We start from the raw sequence: 14,194 nt of genomic DNA on the forward strand, positions 1-14,194 counted from the left end.
TGCTTGAAAAGATGGGGCAGACCAGAATCCCCTTCTCTAGAGCTCAAGAGGCAGTTCTAGTAACCCAGCACATGCGTGGGCACGGCACATTATGTTAAAAAGCAATAGGGGGGAGGGGAGAACCCAGAATCTTCGCTATGTGCAAAGCACTCTGGAAATGAGAACTGACAGGTGGTTGCAGTTCTTGCAGATCTAAATAATATGTAACCCTTGGGTTCCCAAACAGGGATTTTCCAACCTCTCTAGGAGGTTGCCCTCCCTCAGAGAGCATAGCATAACACTTTGGATGATAAAAGGATGCACCCATGCTGGTCATTTTAATGGGAAGGGAGTTCCCATGTAATGGAAAAGTTTGAAAACCACTGGATCAGGTTAATGAAAATCGTTAACAACCTCAGGAATAAAATAAAAAAAATTCCTTCAGTAGCACCTTAAAGACCAACTAAGTTTTTATTTTGGTATGAGCTTTCATGTGCATGCACACTTCGTCAGATACTACGAAGCTCATACCAAAATAAAAACTTAGTTGGTCTTTAAGGTGCTACTGAAGGAATTTTTTTATTTTGTTTCGACTCAGACCAACACGGCTACCTACCTGTAACCTCAGGAATGTTAATCAAGTCAATGAAAGGGTTTAGTTGCCATCCCATCCTTTGCTTTAAAGGATCATCTGAAAGGACAGCATTATAAAACTTGTTCTGCCTCTTCTTATAAGATGTGTAATGGCTGATGTGGGATCTGCAGGCATTTGAATTGTGCAAACTCTTCAGCAAGCAGAAAAAAGGTAGCCAGATACAGAGCGCATAACTAATACTCTGACCCCATATGAACGTTAACCTTTTTTTATTTTTTACGGCCTTGCAAGTGTGTAGACTAGAGGGATTATGGAGGCGAAAGGAGGAGTCTAGAGATCACCAGCTTAGATGGCTTTTTAAAAAATAGATAAATTTGTGGAGGATTGAATGAGATAGTCAGGTGGAAGCTCTGTGCAGAGCCCGCCCAGCCATTAGGCAGGATGAGGCCACTGCATTTGGGAGCAGAAGCCCCCAAAGTAGTGTCCTATCATCTCTGCCAGGAGCAGAGAAGCACTGCCCATTTCAGGCAAGATAACATCTATTGGGGGCAATATCTCGCCCTGAATCAGTGTGATCTTGCCTGAAATCAGTGCCAATGGCAGCGCTGCTTCTCTGTGATCAACAGATGCAGCAGGACACATACTGGTGGCACAGCGAGCAGCGGAAGGACCAGGTATAGTGGCAACAGCAGTGGGGTCAGGCAGCATTTCCCATTTTGCCTCAAGCAGCGAAACAGGATGCACTGCCCCTGGCTCTGCAGGGCCGGCTAAGGCAAGGCTGGGTGGCGCAATGCGCCAGAGTGCCGGGCCGCCGGGGGGCGTTGCGCTGGGAAACGGGGGGGGGCGCCGGAGGGATCTTCGCACCACGGCGCCAGGGCCCCAGATATGCTTAAGACGGCCCTGGCTCTGTGTATCTGCAGATGTAGCATATCCTTTATTAAAAAATAATTTTTAAAGTGCTAGAGGCTGGGCAGTGGGGAAAGCGACTCTCCTCCCCTTCCAGCCCTGCTTATGGGCTCCCAGAAAGCATCTGGTGGGTGCTAAGCTAGATGGACCCCTGGGGCTGATTCAGCGGGGCTTTTCTTTCATTCCTTTCCATTTGCAGAAGACTTGCTTTAGCCTTCCTTTTCTTGTCCTCGCAGGTAGGAGCGGCAGACCTAGCACAGCGGAGGAAAGGCTTTTGATTGGGGTGGGACACTGTTCCAATTTTAGATGGTTGTGCTGTGCTACAAGGAGCATAAGTGGGCATTAAGCACTTGCACGCTTTCTGGCACAAATCAAACATGCCTATGGGCACACACACACACACACACAAAAGCATTCCTTTTCTCACAAGCACGTCAAGTAAGAGTAAGGCACAGGTGGGTGTATTTATCGCTCCCCACCCACCCACTGAGTGAGTTGTGTAGAAAAACTCTCTCCTGCCCACTTAAGTGGGGTCTGGGGGCCACTGTAACAGCTGCAGGGCATGCCCTGCACCCCCTGGCAATTCCACCGCCTTACCCAAGCCTCTCTCAACCCCATTCCCCCCCCCCCGAAGCTACCGTAAGTCAGGCCTTGTACTGGAACCTCTTGAAACCCTCAGCCCTGGCCCATCCCAGGCCACAGATACGATGCTGTGGGTCATGCTGCAGATGAGCTGCTGCTGAAAGGGGCAGATGGAAACACAGAAGGGGGGAGGTGAATGTTTCCCCAAACAAGGGTCTGGTTTGTCCTTTGGCTTGTTTAGGGCAGAACAAGAAGTTACATTGGAAAACACAAGTTCCCAACCCTTTTGTCTGCTGAAGAACAGGGATCCTGGGACAGGAGAGAAGCAGCCGGGGAGACCACTTGTGCATGCACCTAGAACCCCCGTTCACTGCTTTGACCCAAACCAGACCTGTTTTGGATATAACAGGTTAAAAAAAAGCCAGTGGAGGGGTGGGGTTGGGAGAACAGCCAGTGGGATACAGATTAAATACCCCTGCTGTTTTACCCCTGAGATTCATCCCTTTTCCTGCATTAACATGCCTTCCTGTACACCTTCCTGTGTAATCACAGGATCTTGGTGACCTTGGCTAGAAATAACCAAGTTACATCTAGGGGGAGAAACATGTTTGCAGGAGCAAACTTCCAATGCAGGATATCTTTAGGTGCACAAGACGTGCGCTTGCCCTTCAGGTTCCCCAACGTGGGGGCAAAGTTTGTTGCAACTCCCCACCAAGCCAGTCTCCAGTCAGAGGCTCACCTAAAGGGAGCTGGCGCCAACATATCTTCAGTTGGGGTTTTCAAGACTTAAGTTGGATAGCTTGCCATGTTGCAACTTAGCCATGTTGTGTGGTTTTGTAGGAAATGAGCAAATTGCTGGATAGCAGGCCTGACTCCAGAGTTTTGCAAACTTCTTTTGTTACCTTAGATCAGGGGTCCCCAGACTTACCGGCGTTTGGGCCGGTTCCCACCGCGCCGATCGCGCGGCGGGCCGGAGGGTGGGGGAGCGCGCGCCTGTGCGGGCTGGCGGGTGGGGGAGTGCGTGCCCGTGCGCATGCGCACGGGCGCTTACTGGCGCGGCGGCGCGCTTCCAGGGTGGGAAAAGCGCCGAAAATCCGTTGTGCGCATGCGTATGGGCCTCCCCCGACCCGGAAGTGCACCAGAAATGACCTCTTCCGGGTCGGGAGAGGCCCATACGCATGCGCACATAGGATTTTCGGCGCTTTTTTCCCGACCTGGAAGAGCGCTGCGCGCCCTAAGAGCGGGCGGCGGGGGTCTTCGCGGGCCGGATTGGCAGGGCAATTGGGCCGCATCCGGCCCCCGGGCCGTAGTCTGGGGACCCCTGCCTTAGATCAACTTGCACACAGGTTTGTACTGCTCTGATAATAAAGGTCTATATTTCAACAAGGAGTGGCAGTGACTCTTTTTCTCTTTTTGAATATGTCTTTATTTCTGTGTTTATTGTGTTCTATATGTAGTCCACCGTTCCAAAGATTTGACACTGGTTATGCTCTGCCCTGTCCTTGCCACCATAGCCCAATTCAATAATAAAAATAGAAAAGGCACACAAGCTCAGGTTTGGGTGAATCTCCAGAGGAAGGGAATTCCACAGAGAAGAGCAGCTGAGAATTCTGCTTAGCCTCATGGGTCTGATTTGTGCATAGAAGTTAAGCTTTGGGTTTACTTCTATGAGTTTCTCGTCCATTAAAAAGGCAATACTAGTTATTAAAATATGAGTTGGGTGTAAACTTTATAACATGTATGAATGGGCTTTGATGTGTACTACAACAGCAAAAGTTTGCTAAGTGGTCAGATGAAACACCCATCAACTTTCAAAAGACGGACTGGATGGGTGGGGCAAAAGGTTTGGGAACCAGAGATCCTTGCCTGGAGATCCCAGAGAACCTCTGCCAGTCAGAGTAAAAACTATATGCAATTGACAAACTATCTGGCTTGGTATGAGGTTCCTGTGTTTCTGTGGCCTTCCAGAGATTGGACTACAACTCCTATCATCCTTGATCACTGGTATCTCTGTGATCAGGCTGGAGGGAGTTGGAATGGAGTGACATCTGGATGGCCATAGCTGCCTAATCCCTGGCATAGTGGGACTTGGGCCTGAAGGCTTTTTAAAAGATACATCTAGGCTTATTGAGCCGTTGTGTTACATCACCTGCACTTTGAATTGGGCCCTGAATGCATCAGGGAGGCAGTTCAGATAGCCACCATTCGTCAGACACTTCTTCGAGTACGCAGACCACTCGGACCATATCTATATGGACAAACCACCATATAGAGAATCATAAAATGTGCTTTTGGCACTTTTAAATGAATGATTTTTTTCAAATATTTTTATTGAACTTTAATAACAAACAGAGTTAATTTAAATTGATTGTTATGGCAATTGCAAATCAGCTCCTCGGTTAATTCCAATCAAACATAGAAGGAAAAGCGCGAAGCCCGATGTGATTGCCAGCTACCCTTTTAGGCGCACCGTTTCCGTTTAATAGACACAGCCATAGTCTTTAGTTTAGGACGGTTTACAGCAGCACTTCCGGCGACGGGCAACCTATGCTGACAACCATAGAGATTCCATGGAAGTTGGTTATTGGGCTAGAGCGGCCTCTTCATTTTTATTACGGTTCAGCCATGCAGATGAGAAACGGAAGCGGCAACTGGATGTCGCATATCTACATGTCCATATACCCATGCTTTTCATGTAATATTTTTACTTCTAAATTCTACATTTGAAAATGTAACGCGCTGGGGCCTGCTGAAGGGCAGGAAATAAATTTAAAATTACCATCACATTTTTTTAAGGATATCACCCATATTCGCCCCACACACGTCCGCCCACTTTTCTGCGTCCACTTCATAAGACGATAGGACATATCTCCCTTTTCCCCCCCCGCTATTGACGATACAGGAAGCGGAAGCGCGTCTTGGACCAGAAGAGCGGGTGACACCGGAAGCGGCTGTGCCCAGCCGAGAGAAAGATGGCGGCCGCGGCTGTAGCAGTGCCGGGAGGGGAAGAAGAGGACTGGCCGGAGGTGACAGAGTCCGGCCGGCGGGAGCTGAGCCTGGAGTCCGGCGCCGCCCTGGAGCAGCGTGTGCAGGCCGCCGGGGGGCGCTTCCCGCGGGCTCTGGGCTCCCTGGGGGCGGCGCTGCGGTCGCTGGAGGTGCGCGGGGGTGGCTGCGCGGCGCTGCGTGAGCCGGGGCCGGTCCTGGGGCTCCTGACGGGGCTGCAGACGCTGGTGCTTCCCGGCTGCGGGCTGGGCCCGTCGGGGCTGACCCAGGCCGGGCGCCTTTTGCCGGCCACGCTGCGCACCCTCGACCTCTCCGGAAACGGCCTGGAGGAGCTGCCGGCGGAGCTCGGCGGGGCCGGTGAGCCCCAAGTGGTGGTGGCGGCGGGGAAGAAGGGCTTCCCTGCCGCCCTACCTGAGCTGCGCCTCCTCAACCTTCGCCGCAACCGCCTTCGCGAAATGGGGCCCGGCCTGGGTCGCTCCGCCCCGGCTCTCCAGGAGCTGCTCCTGGGCGGGAACCGCCTGCGCTCCCTCCCCGGGGGGCTGCTTCCCACGGACGACGGAGGTGACTCCCGCCGCGCAGCCCCTTTAGCCCTGTTGGGCACCCTGGAGGCGGCGGGCAACGAGCTGGAGGAGCTGAGCCCCAACATCTCCCGCCTGGCCTGCCTCAAGGTAAAAGCCCTCGGTGCTTCCCAGCTTCTGCTTTTGTAATGAGATTATAAAACTATAGGAATAGTGATGGAAAGCAAAAAGAAAAGTGTTACAAACCAAGCAATAGCAATTCTTGAAATGCAGTAATAATTCATAATTCAGCATGCGTGAAAAATGAGGACTGTTCAAGACATCAATGCTTCCTGAGATGTCGATGATGAAAATTGACCATCCCACAGCACTGCTTGTTTTGCTGGTGCCATTCACATATAAAAATCTAGAGGTTGTCAGGAGTGGGTGTGGAGCCCTATTATGAATGCTTGAATAGCGCTGAGGTTGCTGCAATATATGGAATAGCAAATGACCAGAGCAGGAATGGGCTGTAGCTCATTGGCAGATAATCTACTTTGCATGCAAAAGGTCTCAGGTCTTAAACCAGAGAACTGCTGCCAGTCAGTGTAGAGTCGTAGACCATGCTGAGCTCGATGAACCAATGGTCTGATTTGGTATGGCAGCTTCTGTACTCACATTGGCTTGGGAATTTTAATTGATAGGCAAAATGTTTTTCACTGCTGTCCATCAGAGTAGGCAGAACTTGAGATAAGTGTTCCAGTGTCTGAATTAGAAGACAACCGCTAAATATACTTTCCCCCCCTAGACTTTGGATGTTTCCAACAACAAATTATCGGAAATCCCTGTGGAGTTGGCTGACTGCCCCAAGCTGAAGGAAGTCAATTTAAAAGGAAATGCCCTCAAAGACAAACGGCTTGAGAAGATGGTAAATGGTTGCCAAACAAAATCTATCCTGGAATATTTGCGTGTCGGGGGTCGAGGGGGCGGCAAAGGAAAAGGCAAGCAGGATGGTGCTGAGAAGGAGGAGATGAGGAAGAAAAAGAGAGATAAAAACAAGAAAAAAGGCAGTGATGCAGAGGATGAGGTGGAAGAAACCCAGAAGCTGCTGGTGAAAGTTCTCCACATCTCTGAGAATCCAGCTCCATTGGTTGTGAAAGCCAGCCCTGGTGTCAAAGACGTCCGCCCCTATATTGTGTGCTGTGTAGTGAAAGGCATGAACTTCAAGCCTGGCAACGCTTTGAAGAGGTTTCTTTCTGCTCAGGTATGCTTCGAAAGACAATACCACTTGGTTCTGGGCATGGTCCAGCTTCAGAGGCGGGGTGTCCTTTGATTCAATTAGTTGTGGATTAGGTTGGGCTTGTTTCCCCAGATAGAGATAAACCTCCCCCTTGGAATTCGAATGGGGGGCAGCCCTACTTTGGAAGGGAAAGCAAAAGGGGCATCTCCAAGCCCAGGCATGTGGGTGGTAACTTTGCCTCCCTCTAGCACAGGACAGTTGAGGATGTTGGCTCCCCTGATCAGGAGGAAGTAGATCCTGGGGGGTCCTTGTCTGCCCTCAGTGTGTTAGAGGAGAAAGAGCCAGATAGTTATACCCTGTGGAATGCCCTCCAGGTGTCTAGGAGATGAGTAACTATATAACCTCTAGAAGACACCTGAAGGCAGCCCTGTCTAGGGAAGTTTTTTAATGTGTAATGTTTTATTGTTTTTATATATGTGGGAAGCATGCCCAGTCAGATGGGCGGGGTAAAAGTAATACAGTGGTGCCTCACTTAACGAATGCCCTGCTTAACAAAATTTCCGCTTAACGAAAGGTTTTTTTCTAGTGGAGGTTGCCTCGCTAGACGAATTCGTTTTACGAAAAATTCGTCTAGCGAATCGCGGTTTCCCATAGGAATGCATTGAAATTCAATTAATGCGTTCCTATGGGCAAAAAAAAAAATCAATGCATTCCTATGGGATTCGCTAGATGAATTTTTCGTTATAAGAAAAGACCCGTGGAACGAATTAAATTTGTCTAGCGAGGCACCACTGTAAAGTAGTAGTTGTTTTTTGCACACTCCTTAAAGTTAAGCCTGTTGTTGTGACTCTTCAGCACAGCCTTATTTTAATGACACATCTTACACTTCAGACCAAACTCCACGAGGACATCTGTGAGAAGCGAACAGCAGCCACCATTGCCACACATGACCTGCAGCTTGTGAAAAGTCCTCTTCTCTACGACGTTCGGCCACCAGATGAATTGAAGGTACACTGACAACACCAAGATTAGAATGCTGTTCAGAATGATACCCCACAAAGGGACAGCAGCAGGCAGCTGGTGCTGTTGTGCATGATGGTTATCAGAAAGACGAACCTGCCCAGCCTCTGAGATCTTCAGGGGAGATCTTCTCTCAGTCCTGCCACCCTCACGAGCATGCTTAGTGGGGCACGGGAGAGGGCCTTCTTGGTGACTGCTCCCAGGGTTTGGAACTCCATCCAAGAGTAGCTAAACTGGCTCCCTCCTTGGCATCCTTCCACCAGCTAGTGAACACTTTCTTATTCCAACCATTTGGGAACTGAGTGTATTTTTTAAGGAAATAGCTTTTAAATAGTGCTGTGCTCTTTTTACTATCTATATTTTAATAGATCTGCTTTTATACAGCTGTAATTCTTTTAGCATTTAATTACTATTTGAGTATATTTATGTTTTTAATCTGTGTTTTTGAATTATTATCTGTAAGGTGCCTTGAGTCCCAGTCTGGGAAAAAGGTGGGATATAAATCATTAATAATAATAACAGCAACTGACTCCAAGACACTTCTGGCCTTGCATTCATGTTGCAGATCATCCCCTTGGGCCGGAAGGAAATCAAGGCCAAGGACCTCCTCCGTCAGCTGCAGTCAGAGGCCGAGGAGCAGCGGAAGCAGAAGAGGAGGCAGAACATATCTGGACTGCACAAGTGAGTCTGCACTTGGAAGCAGAGCACAACCCTCGAAATCTTGCACAGAGGGCAGCCAAGAGCCAGGAGGGGTCCATGGGGAAGGGAAGCAGAAGGCGTCCTCAGAACAATCAGGATGGTTTGGAGTTACCTCCCCCAAGGAGGCTCCCCGTAAAGTCCTTTCTTTTCATACAGGTCTCTATTCTTTATTATATTTAAATAACTGGTGTCCCATGCTATAGCCGAAAGGGCTCCCAAAATCTCATCTGGTCCAGCATCCTGTTCTCACAGCATCCAGCCAAATGCCTTTGAGAAGCCAGTAAGCAGCACTCTCCGTCATTTTGCATTTCTTTGTACAGAAGTATTGATCTGATGTGTAGTGATCTTTCCTATTCTAATTAATTCAAGCTTCTCTGTGTGAAAGAAACAAGCAGAAGGTTTAGACTGCAACTGGATTTCTTACGGACAGTGCCACTCCTGAATGTATTGGATTTGTGACCGTTATGCTCATTTGCCTTCAGTAGCACTAAAGCTCTGCTGGATGAAATATTAATTTCCTCTGGTCTATTTTTTTTAATCCTGCAATGTGTTTTAAGTTTTTACTTTGCTAACTATATGTCAGAGTTCTGCTATGGATCAATATTGAGTAGAATTCCATGACACTCTCCCCACTTGCAATTCCCAGCACCTGATATTCAGAGGTTTCTTGTCTGTGTCTTCACAGAGCTGTGGTTTGTTTGTTTTTGTTTTGTTTGTTTTTAAATATATTGAGTCAGAAGCAATTCTTATTTTTAAACCTCACATGTGTATTTGCACTTCCTCTCCCCGTCCCCTAAGTAGCTTCCATTTTCTTATTCCACCCTTGATCAGGTACCTACATTTACTGGATGGGAAAGAGAATTACCCGTGCCTGATTGACAACGAAGATGCTGTGATTTCTTTCCCGCCAATCACAAACAGCGAGAAGACAAAGGTACAGATGCTGTGACTTGATTGTGGGCCAGGCTGTACATTTTCTAGGAAAAAATCTGTTCTGTGATCTACATAAATTGGGGGGGGGGGGTAGTTTGGGTTTCCTTCCCCCCTTTTCATACTTCCCAGTTGAGGTTTCGGGTGGAGTGCTTGTTGTGCCACAGAGGGAAGGAGCAGGGGCTGTTGCAAGTGGAAAAGGGCTAGTCAAGCACTCCCACCTACTGCTGCTCCACTGCCAATCACACCCCTGGAATTTCAAATGCAGATCTGCTTCCAGACACTGTTCCACCCTAAAAAGAATTAGGTACCCATGTTACAGTGGTGTTGTATGCTTTTATGAACCTAAGAAGACACCTACAGAATCAGGCCAATGGTTTATCTAGTCCAGCAGCATCCTTTTCTCACAATGGCCAACCGGATGCCTCTGGGAAGCCCACAAGCAGGACAAGCAATTCCCAGCATCTGGTATTCAGAGGCATCCTGCCTCTTGACAGTGGAAGGAGAGCTTAGTCAGTGTGGCTAGTAGCCAGTGATAGCCTTATCTTCCATAAAATGGCCTTTTCTGTAATTTGGGGATTAACTCAAGCTTACTCTGCAAAAGTTGTTTTATTGCAAAGTATCCCCCCCCCCAAGCTGAATTTCAAGAAGGATCTCAATCTACAGCATGCCTTTCCAAAAATCACTTTTACCTACATTTGCTGGGAAGGGGTGCTAGTAACCACAAAAAGAGAGAGAATTGGCGCCTGTAATCATTTTGTCCTTGCGTCTATGAATGTTACTGACCTAAAATGATACTCCATAATGCTGTCCTTAATAGCTCAGTTCCATCTGGCATTTCCCTTTCTTCTTCTTTTTAAGCTTGGGAAAACTACCTCTGATCTGCTTCTGGAAGTGACAAGTGCCATGAGCCTGCAGACGTGCAAGGATGTGATGGACACCCTCATTCTGGTAAAGAGTTATTCTGTTTCTGCCCTCTCCTCCTCATTCTGCATCCACACTTCTCACTTGCAGGGTCCTGATTTGTCTATTAGAGGCACTTACAGGATTCGTGGTTTAAAAGCAAAGCCCAGTGTGTAAAATAAAATCACCTCTTTGTGGTTCTCTTCAGCTGCTGTCCATCAGGTCTGTGGCCTTTGCACATGCAGCTCTTGCACCCAGGACCTGCACCTAGTTGTCCATCATGCAGGACAACCACCCACCTCTCCTTGTGTTTTGAAGCCTGGCTCCTCATATCCCTCCACTTTTCATTTTAGCATCTTCTGCCTGCCTTTACCCTAAAATGCTGCATTCTGGATTCATAGCAGTGTCATGTTGTCGTCTGGGCCTCCAGTCCCATAATAACTGAAAGGAAACCTCATGTTCTCAGCTGGGGAAAACATTGCCATGTCTCTTGAGTAACTTTCTCTATATGTTGCAATCTTCATTCCTTCACCACAGAAAATGGCGGAGCTGAACAGATCCACTTCAGAGAATACAGGCGAAGACCTGGATTCAGATCATGAATCAAACGACACTGCCGGGCATGAGAATTCAAGGCTTGAGGGCGTTTCCAAGAGCCTCCCTCTCGTTTTGGAACAGGTTCGGGTTGTGGACAAGGAAGGGAACTTAAAAGTCGTTTATCCTTCAAAAACTGATTTCAGTACAGTCTCGTCCCTCATGACAGTAATTCATTAAGCGCCTTTGGTTTCCTTTCCCTGTTGTGGGGCACGCTAGACAGCATTTGTGAACAGCCTCCCCTTGCAGGATTTTATCGTCGTTTTTTTTAACTCGTCAGCAAGAAATCCAATGCTGTGCTTTGGAGAGGGCTTGGAGAGGTTGACAGTTAACTGCAGGATTTTTGTGGTCTCAAGAGAGAGACTCTGAGACCTGCTTGGTTCGTAAAATGCAAGCCTTCTACCCAAGCCAGGGATCCACACGGATCTCTTGAATAAAGATGTGGGATCATATTTATTTTAATGAGACACACTAATATCCATGTGGCATAATGGTACTCTATAATCTCTGCATAATTGGGCATCAGGGCCAGGTAGGAAGCTTTGTGGGTGAGAGAGACACGCACCCTCACCTGCCGCCACCACTGTTAATCCGATGTTGTGCTTTCTAGCAATACAGAATGTGGCCTGTTAGACAGAGTTGAGCTATTGCTTCAGACTCTGAAGCCTGCTTTGTAACCTTGACCTGAGTGGTGTAGTTGTTGTTGTTGCTGCTGCTGCTGCTCTCTGGAGTCTTCCTCTCCCCATGACATTCAGGTTCTTGCAGAGTATGTGAGAGGTTGCACTGACACCCAAACTGTTTTTCTCAGTTTATGCCACGCTGGCTTCTCTTCACATCTTGCCTCCCTCGTGCCACATAGAAAACTCGGTTTTTGAAACTGACACTTCTTTCAAAATCAGTGGTTTGCCATTGGAAAGAGCCACGCGCTGCTCTCCACAGGGGCAACAAAAAGTCGGTAACGACACTGGACCACGTACACCAACCCTCTGGTCGTGCCTAAAAGGCCTGTATTGCGGCCCAAGTTTCTAGCCCTCATTGATTGCATGGAAGAACTGGGAAATGTAAGAGCCAGTGATGTGAAAAATGAGTACAAATAAAGGAGAAAATAACAGGTGTGTGAACTTCCATTCATTATTTCAGTTTATGCTGAGCCTTTCCTCCAAAGGGCCTGATCAGATTTCTTTTCGTGTCACACCGTAACAGTTTTCACAGTAATATTGCATACCCAGTCGGTGGCGCTAGTTCTGCTTATGCTGCTGTTCCCAGTTTGTTTATCACGGATCTGTAATCAAGCTGACTGTAGTGGTGCTCCTTTTCGTTGGGGGGGGGGGGGCGGGATGCCATCCTCTTATTCAAATTCATAATAAGTGTGGGGATAGAGGCAGCAGTGGATGTTAATTTCGGACCCAGCCCCCTTAAACTTTCCTTCTGGGCTGGCTGCCTTAGATGGAATTGTAGAGTTGGAAGGGACCCCAAGGGTCATCTGGTCCAACCCTCTGCAATGCAGGCATCTCAGCTAAAGAATCCATGTCAGGTGGCCATCCAACCTCTGCTTAAAAACCTCCAAGGAAGGAGAGTCCACAACCTCAGGAGAGTAACCTGAGCTCTGACGGAAGAGAGTGCCTGTCTGTGCTACTTACAGTAATGGGGCCATGAATCTTTCTCACTCTTGAGGGCCATGTTCTTATTCATGCAGCCTTCTGGGGGCCACATTGCTTTTTGCTCTTGAGGGCCACAGTAAAAAGTGGGTGGGGCAACAGGCGTGACTTTGCACAGTAAGCTTGTTTCTACGCCTCTATCCTCCAGGCAAGTAAGAAGCTTTGAGCTAGTGCGGCGTGGTGGCTAGAATGTCAGACTAGGGCCTGGAAGACCCGGGTTCAAATCCCGACTGAGATGTAAAGCTTGCTGGGTGAGCTTGGTTGTGAGGAGAAAATGGGGAGAACTGTGTAATCCGCCTTGAACTCCTTGAAGAAAAAGGTGAGGTGCAAATGATCATCATTAGCAGAATTTAAGGGCGTTTCAGCGAGGCAAAAATGCTCACAGAGGGTGCAAAGCAGAGCCTGTATAGGTGCGTCTCTAGGGAGAGACCCAAGAGCCAGAGGAAAAACGTGTGGAGTTCCACATTAGACCCTGTGTCAAGCTTTCTTACACTGGGTTAAGACAAACTCAGCTCCAAATTAAGCTGAAGGACTGTGCTGTGATCAGAATTTGGTTTAGCAATGGAAGGTACTCCCATATTTTCAAGACTGATGGGAAACCCTTAACTACCATCAACCCCAGTGGGCTTCAGAGAAGTTCAACAAAGTTTTGTGGATGGGCCCAGGCTCCCCATCACTCTCCTAAGGCGCTCGGCTATTCTTAAGGTGTTGATTTCTGCAAAGCTGGTAGTTTGAGGGAGAGCATCAGAATGGCAATTTGATCCATTTAAAAATAAAACCAGGATTTGTGTTGGGGTGGGTGGGTGGGTGGGAGAATGAGAGGTCCATTAAATTAGAGCATTTAACGCGTTCCCAGCTAATGTTTATGTAAGTGAGATTTCCAGAGGACCTTCAAAAGATTTTTTACGGGGCCCTTGAGGGTCAGGGGGGAGAGGAAAGAAATTAGCCTAATATTAACAGAGAACAGTTTCCAGCCTCTCCTGAAGCCGGCCCACCCTGGTGCATGTATATACGGGATCTTGTGTGGTCTCTTTTCCCTCCACTGCTGCCCCCTGCCTCTTGAAAGCCTATGGTCAATAACATTCAAGAGTCAAAGGTTCAGGATCTCCAAATAAGGGCAGACTTAATAGGATTGTTCTGGAGTTTTTGCTTGAGAATATTAGAGATCCCTGAATCAACAACTGTAGGGGTGCAAGGGACCCCAATGGGCATCGAGTCCTACCCCCTGCCATGTGGGAATCACAGCTAAAGAATCCCTGGCAAATGGCCATCCAGCCTCAGCTTAGGAACCTCCAATGAAGGAGAGCACCAGCTGCCAATGTTCCACTGTAGAGCACTTTTTACTGGCAGAAAGTTCTCCCCAAGGTTTCATGGGAATCTTGTCATTTGAACCCATTGGTTTGGGCCATCCCCTCTGGAGCAGCAGGAAACAAGCTACCAGGGGCAGACCTTCAGATATTTGAAGATGGTTTTCACATCACCTCTCAGTCTTTTCTTTTCCGGGCTAAACATTCCTCATAAGGCATGATTTCTAGACACCTTAATTACCTTAGTCACCCACATCTGCACACATTTAGCTTGTCAATAT

At 48.2% G+C, this 14,194-nt stretch overlaps 1 protein-coding gene across 1 annotated transcript; it reads left to right on the forward strand.

The window, feature by feature from the left end:
• The first annotated feature begins 4,388 nt into the window (after positions 1–4,388).
• LRRC47 (leucine rich repeat containing 47) lies at positions 4,389–12,063 on the forward strand. The gene is made up of 7 exons (XM_035118801.3): positions 4,389–5,733; positions 6,371–6,826; positions 7,694–7,810; positions 8,388–8,503; positions 9,353–9,455; positions 10,313–10,402; positions 10,892–12,063. Exons 1-7 carry the CDS (start codon positions 5,035–5,037, stop codon positions 11,126–11,128), a joined length of 1,818 nt encoding a protein of 605 aa, XP_034974692.1. The 5' UTR covers positions 4,389–5,034; the 3' UTR covers positions 11,129–12,063.
• Positions 12,064–14,194: the final 2,131 nt, after the last annotated feature.

Source organism: Zootoca vivipara, chromosome 6 (genome assembly GCF_965207765.1).
Source record: "Zootoca vivipara chromosome 6, rZooViv2.hap1.1, whole genome shotgun sequence".
Taxonomy (NCBI): domain Eukaryota; kingdom Metazoa; phylum Chordata; class Lepidosauria; order Squamata; family Lacertidae; genus Zootoca; species Zootoca vivipara.